Consider the following 13,563-nt stretch of genomic DNA (forward strand, 5'->3'; position numbering starts at 1 on the left):
CTGAGAGTCGAGTCAGTAGACTAACATTTTCTAAAGGGAAAATTGGCTAAATCCGATCGGGGGTAATTTGACTCGACATCGAGGAATCCGATCGCGGCTTTGTGTAATAATGGTCGATTATAATCACTGACATTCCAATCCCGGTAGAGACTATAGCGTGGGGGGAAAGAGAACAATTTAAAATAGGACCGTTATGTCGTCAATGTAATCCGCCTTTTTACAAGCAGAGGGCCCCGAGCGACCGGTTTTGGATTATGATTATAATATCGCACGATGCAGGCGTACGGTACTGAACCATGACCAATACTGACCATCCGGCACGCGGTCACAGTCGCTGCGCACGCACACAGACAGCCGGCTATTTGCGTTTTAAAGTGCAGCTGGGGACACAGCGCAGACAGCCCTCTCTGCTTCCTATCACTCAACTGACCAGTACGTACGGTTGCTGACTGGTCCATTGTTCCGCACTGACCACTGTGCACTGAAACCGGTTGCTGTCTCGTTATGCGGGTGAAGAGTGCCAGACAGATGTGTGCATGCTACGGACGGTACAAAGTGTGTACACCAATTGACAAAGCAATATTGGCGGATTAAGCCGGTAACAATAGATGAAGGGCCATTTTCGGTGCTTTGTCACATGCAGATGGATTATGACACGTATAGCCGGGATTTACCGTCAGGATGAATTAAAACGGGATTAGGGCCTTTTATAAGGAAAACATTTTAGTCTATCGGTGAATAGGCTACCGTTTATTGTAAGTTAAATTGCTGTCAGGAAGAATTAGACGGTGACAGTTGGGAAAGAGTAAAAGCTTATTTAAACCCGTGATTATTTAATGTTTCCCACCCGGGAATTAAATTTCCTTTCGGGACTCGTTCATCTATTAAAATAATATTGCAAATAAATAGCTAAAAACAGAAATAGTTCACGCTAAATCTAAAAAATCTGGAACGAGACGTAAAATTCCATTTCTAAATTTTTATTCATCAAAATTCTTTTGAGATGACGCTTGAATTGGAAGATGATGAGAAAGTGTTGACAGAATATTTGGGTATAATTGAAAATGTCCATATCTAATGGCCGAGCTCATTACGCGGCGCACTGGAACCTTTGTGTAACACATACCCAATTCTTGCAATGCAATGGCAGATCGACTGTCAACTGACCACTTGTTTGCCCAACTCATCGGTCATTCTACAAGAATTTTGACGTTTCAAGTGGAAACCTGTATAGAACCGCGGAATGCTGCCGCGCGTAGGCATTATATTATTGCCACGGCAATGGACATATATTAATATGCATGAAGAATGCCTCTTAGGCAGGAAAGCAGGTAGACTACCACCCGTAACGCGCCGTTTCAACAAGGGTCTGCATTTTAAAAGGATGCAAACGATGATCTCAGGGCGCTGACTCCTTCTGAACGTGACATGTTTTCTTTGTCGCCTTTTTTTGTTACATAGAAAGAGGTGTAAGATACGTACGTAACGCAGCTGACTATCACATGCGAGACGAAGATAAGGAAAGTTTGACTAGAATTTAATAAAGACTAGACTAGAATTGTTTGACTAGGATTCTGTAATGTGCAGTGCCGCTTCGGCAATAAATATCTCGTATGCGAGTCATGCGGCCACTCGTTACTGTTGCCGGCATCCTAGCAGGAGAACGGTTCTTTGTTTGTTAAACCCTGAGAACCGGTTCCCATGAACCCATCGCGCACAAAGTGCTGACAAAGGCAGAAGCCCGTTTTGTAAACTTCTAAAACGTGAAACGTTACTGGCGCGTTATTAAATTCCCGAGCCGCAGCTTTATTGTTAGTTGTAATTTAGTTTTCAGATTAGGTTATGTCTTATGCTGCTTCCGGGATGACAATAGCGCTCGAGGCAAGAAAGCGATGGAAGAAGGGTTTCTCGTTGAAAAACTAGCAAGCACGTGACAGCGACTTGTTTTAAAAGCAATGGAAATTAAAGCGCATTTGCGGAACCATAGACTAAAGCTTACAAACAAGCTTCAGTATGCAAACTATCGCCTATATTAGCTTTATCAAATCATGGATAAAAAAGCTGTTCTAATTGCGCGAGCCGAAGCGACCGCGTCCGTCCAAGTAGTAGTCATTGTTGTTGTTGGAGGTGGTCTGCACCGGACAGGTGCTGATGTGCCACTTAGTCCACGTGCCGCTGTTGAAGGTCCATGCTTTGCAGTCGGCTGTTACAACAGTGGCGTAGCTGGCATTGCGCACATCCAGCGTCAGAGCGTTGAGAATCGGGATCCCGTCAAAGTTGTTTGTGGCGGTGTTGAAGCGGAACACTTGACCTTTGCTGGAGATGCTCCAAATCTCACCGTCTTCCCCGACGCTCACCCATTTGCTCGATCGGAACACTTGAACGTTGTGGTAGTGGCTGTCAATGTCTATGGTGCTCCATCGGTCGAATGCTAGGGTTCCATTAAACTGTAGGACATTTCCGCTGTCGCCATTCTCCGATTGAATTGCCACAGCTGTGTTTTTGCTCATGGCGTTGATCTACAAAATTGGTCATTGCGATTTACGCTCAGTATAGTGCAACGACTTCAGCCGATAAGAGCAGATGTTTTCCGCATAGACGACTGTTTTATTATAGTTCTCTTGCTCGTTTACGAGAACGGGGCGTAACGCAGCTGCAATCGATCGTGTCCATATAATTTCTATTTACTTATACATTAATGGCGTGCAAGGCATATTTTATAAATAATCAGTATTAAAGCATTAAATAGAAAGAAATTCAAAGAACTGTACTGACGGACAGTGATGAAAAATACGCCCAACAAGAGTTTATACGCCCAACAACAGTTTGTGTTTACAAGATACGCCCAACAAGAGATACGCTCACCTGCACACAGTCGGAAATATCGTAAGCTAACTCCCAGCCATTGCTGATTGGATTAAAGCGGAAAATGTCACCAGTCTGGGTGCACATATGATGCCAGCCATCCGGACTGGCACCGACGGTAACGGCTTTGTCCGACATATATCGGGCGTTTAAGGGCCCAGTCGGTACTGATTGGGGCAATGCAGCCCATACCCCATTGACCAGACGGTGAACGATGCCGGTTCGATCGATGCCCAGGAGCTCACTGCCTTTCCCGGAAATATAGGAGAAACTAGGCGGTACACTCGGCGGGCCAGGCGGCGGCATCGGGCCAGACGGTGGCATCGGGCCGAATGGGGGCATCTGGCCTAGGACGCCAATCACGCTGACCGACAGAATCAGGACACCTCCCACAATCATCGTTACGAGACTACGGATTGACCTTTACGGAACTCGCTCTTCATGCGTTTCGGAAAAATGGCAGTGCCTACTAGAAGTATAGAGCGAACATCAGGTGGATGAACTACGGCTTGCGGCTTTGGTTGAACAGTGAAAGTAGATTTATAAGAGCTGCGACACGAAATGTAGGAATTTTATTGTAGTTGTAAAGCTATTTTGGTCTCACGGAAATCTGGGGATGAAAGAATGGAATGTACTGTATCCGCCCGCACAAGTTGCTCCACTGGCAGATCCGGCCGTTGCCTTTGCCCTGCACACACTGCGCTGAAAAGCGAGCAATGTGGGTGCAAATATCCGTATACCTCACTCTGTGGGGTAACTTGTGCGGGCGGCTACAGTATCATTACCAGATTCTTCGGAAAATGCTTAGACAGTCGTACTGTTAAGTTTGCAATATTCCTGTTTGTTTACGAGGTTTTATGATATCGTAAACCCTGGATCTGCAGAAACAGGCTCGTGGAAGTGTCTTGCTTATTTACATATGACAACCTGAATTCTTCGGTTAGCATGCATTAGCACATCAAATGGAGCTGTTTCGTATTTTTAATTGTCGAAGTCGTAAATTCTTATGAAGCAATCTAGCTCCAACTCAAATTTATTGGCCAGACGGAATGATAATAATCCGTAAAACTGGTGTATAACTAATTTTTATCTTTTTGTGGCTAGGCATGGAAAATGTTAGCTTTTGCACTTGCGGTGTTTATGTCTAAGATTTGCTGGTCCGGCTTAACCAATACTGTCACAGCTGTACGAGCATACTGTTGCCACTCACTCACATAACAACTACGTTGCCACAGCGAAACTGATAAATTTTATGTAACATGATGTTTGTGCGCTGTGTTTCTCACAATTTTCGGGAGGATAACACGTTAAGAAAGTCCAGACTTCCATCAGCTTAATAATTCACGTTAACGCTCCTGGGTTTCAGCGTATAATATTACCTTTCCATAAACTGCTTCCCGCATGTATCTGTATGTACGCGTATGTGCTCGATCGCGCACGAAAACAGTAATAAATACTGTAATTTGCACCGAGCGCGAAGCGCGAGGTGCTGCAATAAGTCATCGTCAAGAGCATAAAATTTGTCTGCAGCCACAAGGAGCGTACGTCACGCTTTTCCAATTCCACAACCCCATACCATTTCCCAGTGGTATTGGCGCTCGCCCTCGTGCAATAATGTGGTTCGCAACCACCGCTAGTTACTAGCGGGGGTTTGTTAACCGTTACCCGGAATTTGTACATCCCACTGAAAGCGAATTGATACTGCTCGGTGCTCCTCTTTTGCAGGCTGCCATTCCTGATGCCATTCTTCGGAAGTCCGTGGATCTGCAAAGACTAGCATCCAAGCTAAGTATACTGCCTGCTCATCAGGCTTAATTTCTGCTGCGCACTTGTATTGGCGTTCCTAAAATGAACTATTTACTAGGACACTACGGCGTGTACAAAAAGTGTGGGATGTAGCTCTGGTACAAAAAGCTTGCCGAATTATTAAGGAAATGTTTTCTTGTGATGTCACCCACTGTGCGCGTTTGCTTGCTGTTGCAGAGCCGGAATCTGGCAAATGGCTGAACGCTCTGCCTGTTTCTTCACTTGGAACCCTGATGTCGGACGAGTTTTCGCGTAGCAGTCGGCCTTCGAATCGGAGCAGCTATCTGCCGTCCGCACCTTTGCACGGACTGTCGTCTACCTGTGGACGAATACGGTCACCACGGCTTGTCCTGCAAAAAGAGCGCTGGGCATTTTCTTTGCCACACCGAACTGAACGAACTGATTCGGAGAAGTTTGGTTACCGCTAAAACGCCGGCTGTACTGGAACCGCTTGGAACTAATGACGAAGACGATCGCCGTCCGGACGGTGTGTCCCAAATGCCTTGGAAGAACGGTTTACGGCTAGCCTGGGACGTGACGTGTGTGGATACCGTCGCATTTTCCAACGTCATTAGCAGCAGCGTTAAGGCAGGAGAAGCGGCCCGAAAAGCAGAAGACGAAAAGCGGCGGAAATATGAATATTCAGCACCTGAGTACTATTTTGTTTCATTGGCTTTTGAAACTTTTGGCGTCGCTAGCCCTTCATGTATTAAGTTTTTGCGAGAATTACGCAGGCGGTTAAAGGATGCTACGGGAGAGCGACGCTCTTACGAGTTTCTGCTACAGCGTATTAGCATGGAAATATCTGTACAGCGGTGGAATGCGCTGTCTGTGACTTCAACCGTACCGCATTCTGATGGTTTTAGCGCTGTTTACTTTGCTTTTTGATGTTGATGTTAAAACTTTTGAACGATAAGCAAACCAATAAATTATGTAGCTTGTTAACCACATCAGGGCACCGAGCGAGCGCCAGTACCACTAGAAAATGGTATTGGATTTGTGGAATTTGAAAAGCGTGAAGTACGCTCTTCGTGGCGTCAGACAAATTTTATGCTCTAGACGAAGGCTTAAAAAGTAGCATCTCGCTAACGCTCGATGCAAATTATTTCAAAATGCACATTGCAAAAAGTCAAACCCTAGAGTTCGGTACGAGTAGCATTAAATACTGTCACAGTCAGTCGGAACCAGATAACAACTGGGTTCTTCTCAAGAAAAAGTCTAGCATACACTTACTCAAATGTTGGAGCCTACTTCGGCCTAGCGCCAGGGAGAGAGAGACTCAGCGCCAATCGCCAGAGAGAGATACCAAAGAGAGACTAGAGAGAGATCTAGCGCCAATCTACGAGTAGATTGTCAATGTCTTTTGAGGACATCTTTTGTCTTCCTTACAGTTCCGCTAGACACCGCTTTGCACGACTGACTCACGGTCTCACGCGGATAACCAATTTATTGTAGCACAAAAATATGTAATTCTGGACCTGTGGTTACAGTTTTATCGTTAACAAGAAAGTAACAGCACTGCAACCTGCGCCGGCAATTTCTTTTTCTTGGTAATGAATAAGCAACTCCAACTTCAGCACGGAACTGCTACCGGCGACACATAATATCTTTTACCTTCTGGCTCATTTATACAAGTGTTGCGCAAAAAGTTGTATAAGCGAATAAAAGCCAACAAATCAGCAAATGCCAGTCGTGTTTTTCGGAATTTTACTTGAGATGAATGTTGGCCCTAGATAAACTTTAGAAAAAGTAATCCTTCAAGAACGTTCTGTTTTACGCATGCTGCAAACAAGATCTTCGATTCAAGTGCTGGCGAGTTTATGCACACTTGTACCCATGCTGCTTTCACTAATATTAATACGCTTTTAAACATAACGGACTTAACGGTTTCTCCTTCTGCGAGTCCTACGTTGTTCGGAAATACAAACACTAAAGTACAAATTATGCAGCAGAAGAAAATGACATCGACATAGGTTTTGACAGTCGCAGATGTAATATATACGCATCGAGATCAACACATTTTCGGAATTCGTGGTATTGATCCGAGTTTGAGTTTACGTACTAAGTTTTACAACCCCCGTGAAAATGTATAAGTTTTTTTGTAACAATTTTTGAACAGCAGCTATACCTTTTTGTGCCGCAAAAGTTAGTGTAGAACTTACAATTCCCAACTTAATTTGGCAGTCGTTTTTAGAAGTTTTATTGTAAGTTCCCCAGTAACACTTGTAGGTAACAGTGCAGCACATTTCGGAGACTAAAGATACAGAAAACGTACTCAAAAAGTGCATAAAAATAAAACATCGCGTGCGCTTTAGGTATTCACGTAAGGTATCAAAAATATGCTAGTGGGTATCATAAATGCAAAACGCTAAATCGGACGTACATATTCCGCCGGTGGTAAAATAGCCAATAAAACATCATCGCGCCAAAGTTAACACTGATTTCGTAGGAAACGCTTAACCTTTGCGTGGAGTCGACTCCTTCCCATGATTGCGCAGGTAGTACAGCTTACGGCTGAAAGCGCGGATCAGCTCTGCTTCCTGGATCTTCAACTGTTTCCCGGCCGTAGCTGGATGATATCCATTGATGTAAGCTACGACCAAAAATTTTCTATGGTGATAATGTCATAACCGGTTTTTGAAATTTCAATTAATACCCATCAATTCGCCCATCAGATCTGTCCCCAGCGCAGATTTCAAGCCATAATGGTCTCCCCGAAAGATCCGGGTTGCCGTTTCTGTATTGCGGAAAAACATCACCGCAAGGTTGACACCGTCCATGAGGGCATTCTTTGGCTTTAAGTGGGCCTCGAAATTGATGAACTGCCCCTTCGGCAAATACACCCCGGATCCCGGATAGAGCTCCACCTTCTCTTTGGTTTTCAATCTCAGCTGCTGCCGACAGATCTCAGCCAATTCTCTTTGCTCTTCCATGATTGCATCTAAGTGAAACATCAAAAAAACTTCACGGGAAAAGGTCGACCTCATCCAATAAGTTATTTAGTAAAAATTATCGAAAAAAGACCATGCTTATCTGTGCAGCATCTGTATGAAAAAGCTGAAATAGGATATGCCGCACCTTTATGTTTCGCATTCCCAGCACTTTTTGTGCCTATATAAATATGATTTTGCCGGTTACAACTGTTAGCTAATTGTTTAATAAGTTCCTGTACCGCTAGCTTGCTTCTCCACTTTTGATGAGCCGCCACATCGCTCAGCGTCAAAATCTATGAATAAAAGAGATGCATTGAAAAATCGCGGCAAAAGCGAATGCTGAAAGTAATCAGAGCACCATATTTACATGCAAACAGTTCTGTTACCTTTCATCGGTGGAGTCGACTCCTTGCCGTAACCTGGGTAATCTGCTTCGTCACATTTGTCGGCTCCTAAATGATACGTTAACACCGTAATAGTCAAATGCGATTATTTGGCTCTTTAACGGGTAACCTACGCATAATCTTTTGAGGAAACAATTCTCGGGCCGCTATTGCTGGCAGTTTTGGCTTGCCCGTAGGTGGAGACAGCCTGTACCATGTATAGTTGTCACCATCACTTCCTGCCAAGAATGTACAGTACATGTTAATGGCTCGCAGATGTATTGCTGACTTGTGGCAGTGTTCAAGCGTTCTTACGCCATCTTGAGCTCACCATAGAAAAGGTCGACCTGCTGTACTACGAAGCAATCGGAACCACTTACCATCAAATTCCTCAAATTCCTGTCGTTTCCGCTTATGAGCCGGCAGCTCTAAATTGACTAATATTTTCAAAATAACTTAAAACAAACGGAAACAGCAACCGAGTTTCTCTGTACCTGATTGCTTTCCTTTCATGCTTCCGCTACCGGTTGCGACGGGACTACATTGTCCAACGGGCTTTCCGGTATAGGGATCAAATTTCCAGTTGCAGTTGAGATCCCGGTTGTTGCTAGCATCCGTTTTGGATTCAGGCTCTGAACTGATTTCGTTAAGCAGGTCTTCTTGACTTTTCTTTTTAGATGGAGTCGACTCCAGCGTCCGCGCGCCCTTTCCTTTCTGCAAAATATTGCTTTGCTGACAAACTGCTCGACGACTTTAACAGTGACGAAATACGATAATAAAAAATAAATTGTCAATAATGCACGTCTTGCAACACTATCTTACCTTTCGCGATTCCGAGTTCTTTGCAACGGAAACAGCATCTTTTTCGCTTGAAGAAATTTTAACAACCCGAGCCGAGAAGAAGCGTTGCAGAGCGTCTTGGTTCCTTGGCGCCTTCACGCTAATAATATCTCCCTCTTTCAGCAGTGCTTCATAAGTGGACATTTCTTCCAAACGCCATGCCGCGCTGCTGGACAACCGCTCCATCGAAATAATGTGAACAAGACCGTCGTCAACAAATTGAACAACACAATAATCTGCAATTTTCTTATTTTTAGTAGTAGTAGAATACGTATCCATCAACAATTACTTCCGTTACCTTTGTCTTCTCAACTCTGTTAAAAAATAATAAAACAGACCGGAGTCGACTACTTGCAAATTTGCAAATCAAGTAGGGTTTGTTAAAAAACAGCAAAACTGATCAGGAGTCGACTCCCAGAAATCTTTGCCGTTTTAAGTTGGATGCTACCTTTTCGAGCGGCATGTCGGGCATGAATTTCTTTCTGTTGACGCTGTTGATCATCCATTTCTATGTCGTCCTCGTTCAAGGATCCGGAAACTTTCTTCACACGCTGCGGTCTACCCTTTTGAGTAAGCGGTCTATCTTTCAGAGCTGACATTGTAAGCTGTAGCTGCAGAGCACCAGGAAAATAAGAAAACTAAGCTAACAAAACGAAAAATCTGGAGAATAGAGATCGTGAACCTGTTCACCGCGCACAACTAAGAGGCTACATGCACAGGTGGGACTGAAAGAAAAAAATGCGGACGGCACGAATCGGGCGTACCGATATCATCTACGTTTACCGGGGTCGAGCCCTTCTTTTTCGATACGTACAGATAGATTTGGTAGCCATCGGCCCGCGGTGCCTATCTGTTACGAGTACAATTGTTACCGTACACAAGCAAGCGCAGTTCAGTTCAACCGAAAAAAAAGCGGAAGCCAGCGCTGCCGGCAAATTATGCGCGCGGCTTCATAAAACGAAACAACAATAGTGGCGGCGTCTTTGTCTTCTTGCAGCTACAGTTCACGCGACGATATTTTGTCTAAAATTTTTATTTTTTTAGTTACAAATTTCATCATTAAATTTCAACAATGGCGGAAAAACAGCGCAAACGCCGAAAACGGTATCGATCGTACTTGTATGAAGATGGACTATTGCCGGAAACAACTCACTGGAGAAATCGTAGAAAAGTGGCCGACCCTCGAATTGTTGAGTCCAGTGATGGCGAATCGCAGCCGGACGGAGTCGACTCCTTGGTATTTTTATTTTGATTCATTAAAAATTTTAATTTATTTTGCTACGAGTGTTACTGTTTAAAAAACTGATCTTATTAACGATGTTAATTGTTCTGCGTATAAAAGGAAAATGGAAAATCATGTTTTGTCCGCTTTATCTGATATATTAATTAAATAAAGGAATTCATTGCGTTAAATTTTTTTTAAGAGCATGTCTCCTGGCGGCACCCGGGATGACGGAGCGTATGTTTCGCGAGTGGTTTCTACATCTCACGGAGATGCCAGCTCGGATTCGTCTGAAGAGGCTGAAGGTGATTCCGGTGTCGACACCCTGGGGAATGCCATGCAGTTCGTCAGGATCTGCAGGAAACACAAAATGTCTCGCGTTCAACAAGGGGCAATGTTGCGCTTCTTCAAGAAACTACCCAAGGATACGTCGGAGTTTCCTGGAAACCTGTATTATCTCGATTCATTTCTTGCGCCTTATCTACTGAATCCGAATATTCATCATTTTTGTTATGAACATCAAAACTATATCGGAGAAGAAAACAATCTTCGGGATCCAATATGCTGTTCCAGTGCAGAATGCGGGTCGACCCATAAAACCATCAAAGACAACCGGAGGCGAGGGAGTTTTTTCCACACGTTTCCGATTGGTTGCACTGTCGAACGCTATATAAAGTCGGACAAAGGAGGCGATGTTTTTAAATTCAGAAACAGCGTTACAAATCTGGACATTTTTTGTGGGAAGGAATATCAAAGGCTCAATATAGACGGAAAAGATGTCTCGCTGACGTTTCATGTGGACGATGGACAAACGTTTGGGTTCAATGGTAGCTTAAATGGATCAATTACAGTTGTTAGTTACATAATCAACGAGCTTCCTACGCGTAAGCGCTACCGGGACCGGTTTCTATTTGCCCTTGCGGTGGGAAAGGTGAAACCGAACATGGATATTATCCTTGAGCTCCTTGCAGCGGAACTTACAGATGCGGCGAATGGGTCGACCCAAGCGGACGGAATCAGTTCGATAAAGCCGGCATTATGGGTGGCTGATACCATTGCGAGAAATGACATCTTGTGTCATGGATCTTTTGCTGGAGAATACGGATGCACTGCGTGCCTACACACAGGAAAAGTAGTCGATGGTGTTCGGGTTTACCCGTTCGATGGTGTTTCCGCAAAAAAAGATCGAAAGGAGTATATCGGCAGTGCACGGGTTGCTTTGCAGCACAGTCAACAGTGCCACGGAATAATTCGTGCAAGCCGGTTGTTTCGAATTGCCTCTTTTAGTCCCGATGTACATTGTCCTCCTGACATTCTGCACGCCGTTGGTTTAGGAGTTACCAAAAAACTCTGCAAGTACTGGATGCAGGATCCTATGTGTTGTCTCCCTATTTACACCAATATCAGTAACCGGAGGAGGAAAATTCTGCCTGCAAATCTTCAGACTGAGGTCGACCTACGAATTTCCCGTATCAGCTTTCCATCACAATTCAGCCGCACAATTCCCCCCATATCGGAATGTTCGTCGTATCACGCCTCTGAGTATCTTAATTTTCTCATGTATGGAGCGTTTTATGCATTGGATGGACAGTTGCCTCATGTGCTTTACAAAAATCTGTTGGATTTAGTGATGGCTATGCACTATCTCATGTTGGATTATGGAGGGTCACTAAATAACCACGCTGCTACCGCTCATAGCCTTATTTCTCGTTATTGCCAACGATTTCAACAATTGTACGGAGAGCGTCGGATGTTGTTTAACGTTCACCAACTTATTCACCTCTCGACAGCCCTTGAAAACTGGGGGCCCGCATATCAATGGTCGACCTTTTACTTTGAGGACTTTTTGGGTGGATTAATGAAATCGGTTCATGGCAGTACGGACGTGGCTTCACAAATTGTACGAAATTATCAACATTTAGAGGCTTCGCGCTGTCACCAGTCAGCGGCTGGCACTAGCGATGACATAAAGACTCCCCATTTTTCGTATAAATTAACGGGTCGACCCATATATGATGCGGATTTGGCACTGCAAATTCTAGAAAAGATAGGACATTTGCAAGAAGCGCTAGAAGGTTGTCCACGGAGCTTCCGAAACCGAGTAATCCGGAGCGATGGTGTTGAACTGGAGTGTTACGGAACTAGCAGAAAAGAGCGGCGGTGCAACTACTGGTTCCAAACGGCGAATGGCGGAATAGTGAAGCTGTTAAAATTCGTTATTTTTGAATCCGTTGTGCGAAGTATTTATGTTGCTGTTGAACATATCAGAACTGAGCCGTTTAGTGCCATTACACTACCAGATGGCACAAATCCGCGTTTTATAAGAAAATGCTTGCGATTTAATTGTCAGCAATACGATGTAGTGCCTATCGGTAGTCTGTTCAGACCTGTTGTGTGTATATATGGAAAGCATAATTATCCTGAATTCTATGTCTGTATACCGAATGAGCGATTTATCATGTAATTAAAATCAGATCTCTTCGAATAAATAAAACGGGTCGACCCTAGCACCGCTTTCAACAGGATGGAATTTATAAAGTAATTTTAATCAGTTACTTTTGTGTTTTTCTTTTCGGTAGGACCATTTCGTCTTCAAAAGCTAGACTTTCATAGTCAAAATCATCGAATTCGTCATTACTCTTTTTCGACCCGGTCGGCTCTTGATTGATAGGAGCTTCACGTTTGTGTACCTGAAATTTTTTGCATTGTATTAGTTAACAAAATAAATAGAAATTACTTAACTTTGATGATATATGGGCAACACTTATGCGCATTTGCAGAAAATTTGTATAAACAGAACATGCATAACACCACTGCATCGTACGGGGCTTAGCTTACGCGAACAGGAAGCGCTTCCCATGTATCTTCTGGTGTATCACATGTTGCGGTGGTAGGCGTCTTTTCTTCAGACGGAAGGTCGACCTTTTTCATCTCTTCTTTCGGTTCTTTCACAACCCTTGTGGTAGCTGTTTTCAGGGCTTCGAGGATTGCTTCTCGAGACTTGTAAGGTCGGGGATCAATTATAAAGCATCCTTCAAATAACGATTCATCATCGCTCGACATGCTAAAAACAACCACTTTTTACTGTGGAACAAAAATTCGCGGCAAAACGCAGGCATTTCTTACTTGGCACGGGTCGACCCAGCAATAGCACCACCAAGATGAAAAGATATCAGCAAAAAAACGAAAAAAAGTTGTAGAGACAAAATTGCAAATACTGCAGATACAATTACCGATTTTTGCAAACAAGACAAAGACCGGCAGTTTTAAGCAACACAAGGCATTTGCAAACTAAGGCTAGGTGTGGGCGTGACCAAGCTTTGCTAAATCGTACTAGACGACCGCCGTGATTCAACAATTCTGAATTGAATATTCCTATGGTATTCCTATGATTTCTTAATTTATTAAATTATTAGATTTCTTAATTAATCAGGTCAAATAGATTATTTACATTTTTTACTACATAGAATAATACGAGTACTTAGATTTCTTAGATTTATAAAATTACTTAAAC

At 43.7% G+C, this 13,563-nt stretch overlaps 2 protein-coding genes across 2 annotated transcripts in view; both read right to left on the minus strand.

Annotated features, from left to right (window-relative positions):
• Positions 1–13,563, minus strand: part of LOC129601115 (uncharacterized) — a 95,903-nt gene that overhangs the window by 57,196 nt on the left and 25,144 nt on the right. The window lies entirely within an intron of this gene.
• On the minus strand, positions 1,781–3,392 carry LOC129601113 (uncharacterized). Its single transcript, XM_055499840.1, has 2 exons — positions 2,866–3,392; positions 1,781–2,519 (listed from the first exon to the last, which is right to left on the minus strand). The coding sequence occupies exons 1-2, from the start codon at positions 3,262–3,264 to the stop codon at positions 2,067–2,069; spliced, it is 852 nt and encodes a 283-aa protein (XP_055355815.1). The 5' UTR covers positions 3,265–3,392; the 3' UTR covers positions 1,781–2,066.

The sequence above is a fragment of the Paramacrobiotus metropolitanus genome, unplaced genomic scaffold (genome assembly GCF_019649055.1).
Source record: "Paramacrobiotus metropolitanus isolate TYO unplaced genomic scaffold, Prichtersi_v1.0 Parri_scaffold0000214, whole genome shotgun sequence".
Classification (NCBI taxonomy): Eukaryota; Metazoa; Tardigrada; class Eutardigrada; order Parachela; family Macrobiotidae; genus Paramacrobiotus; species Paramacrobiotus metropolitanus.

Bases quoted from the DNA above. Each gene is read 5' to 3' on its own strand.
- LOC129601113 (XM_055499840.1), bottom strand. From the start codon at position 3,264: ATGATTGTGGGAGGTGTCCTGATTCTGTCGGTCAGCGTGATTGGCGTC. The intron at 2,520-2,865 runs GTGAGCGTATCT...CCAATTTTGTAG, and splicing joins ATATTTCCGACTGTGTGCAG to ATCAACGCCATGAGCAAAAA.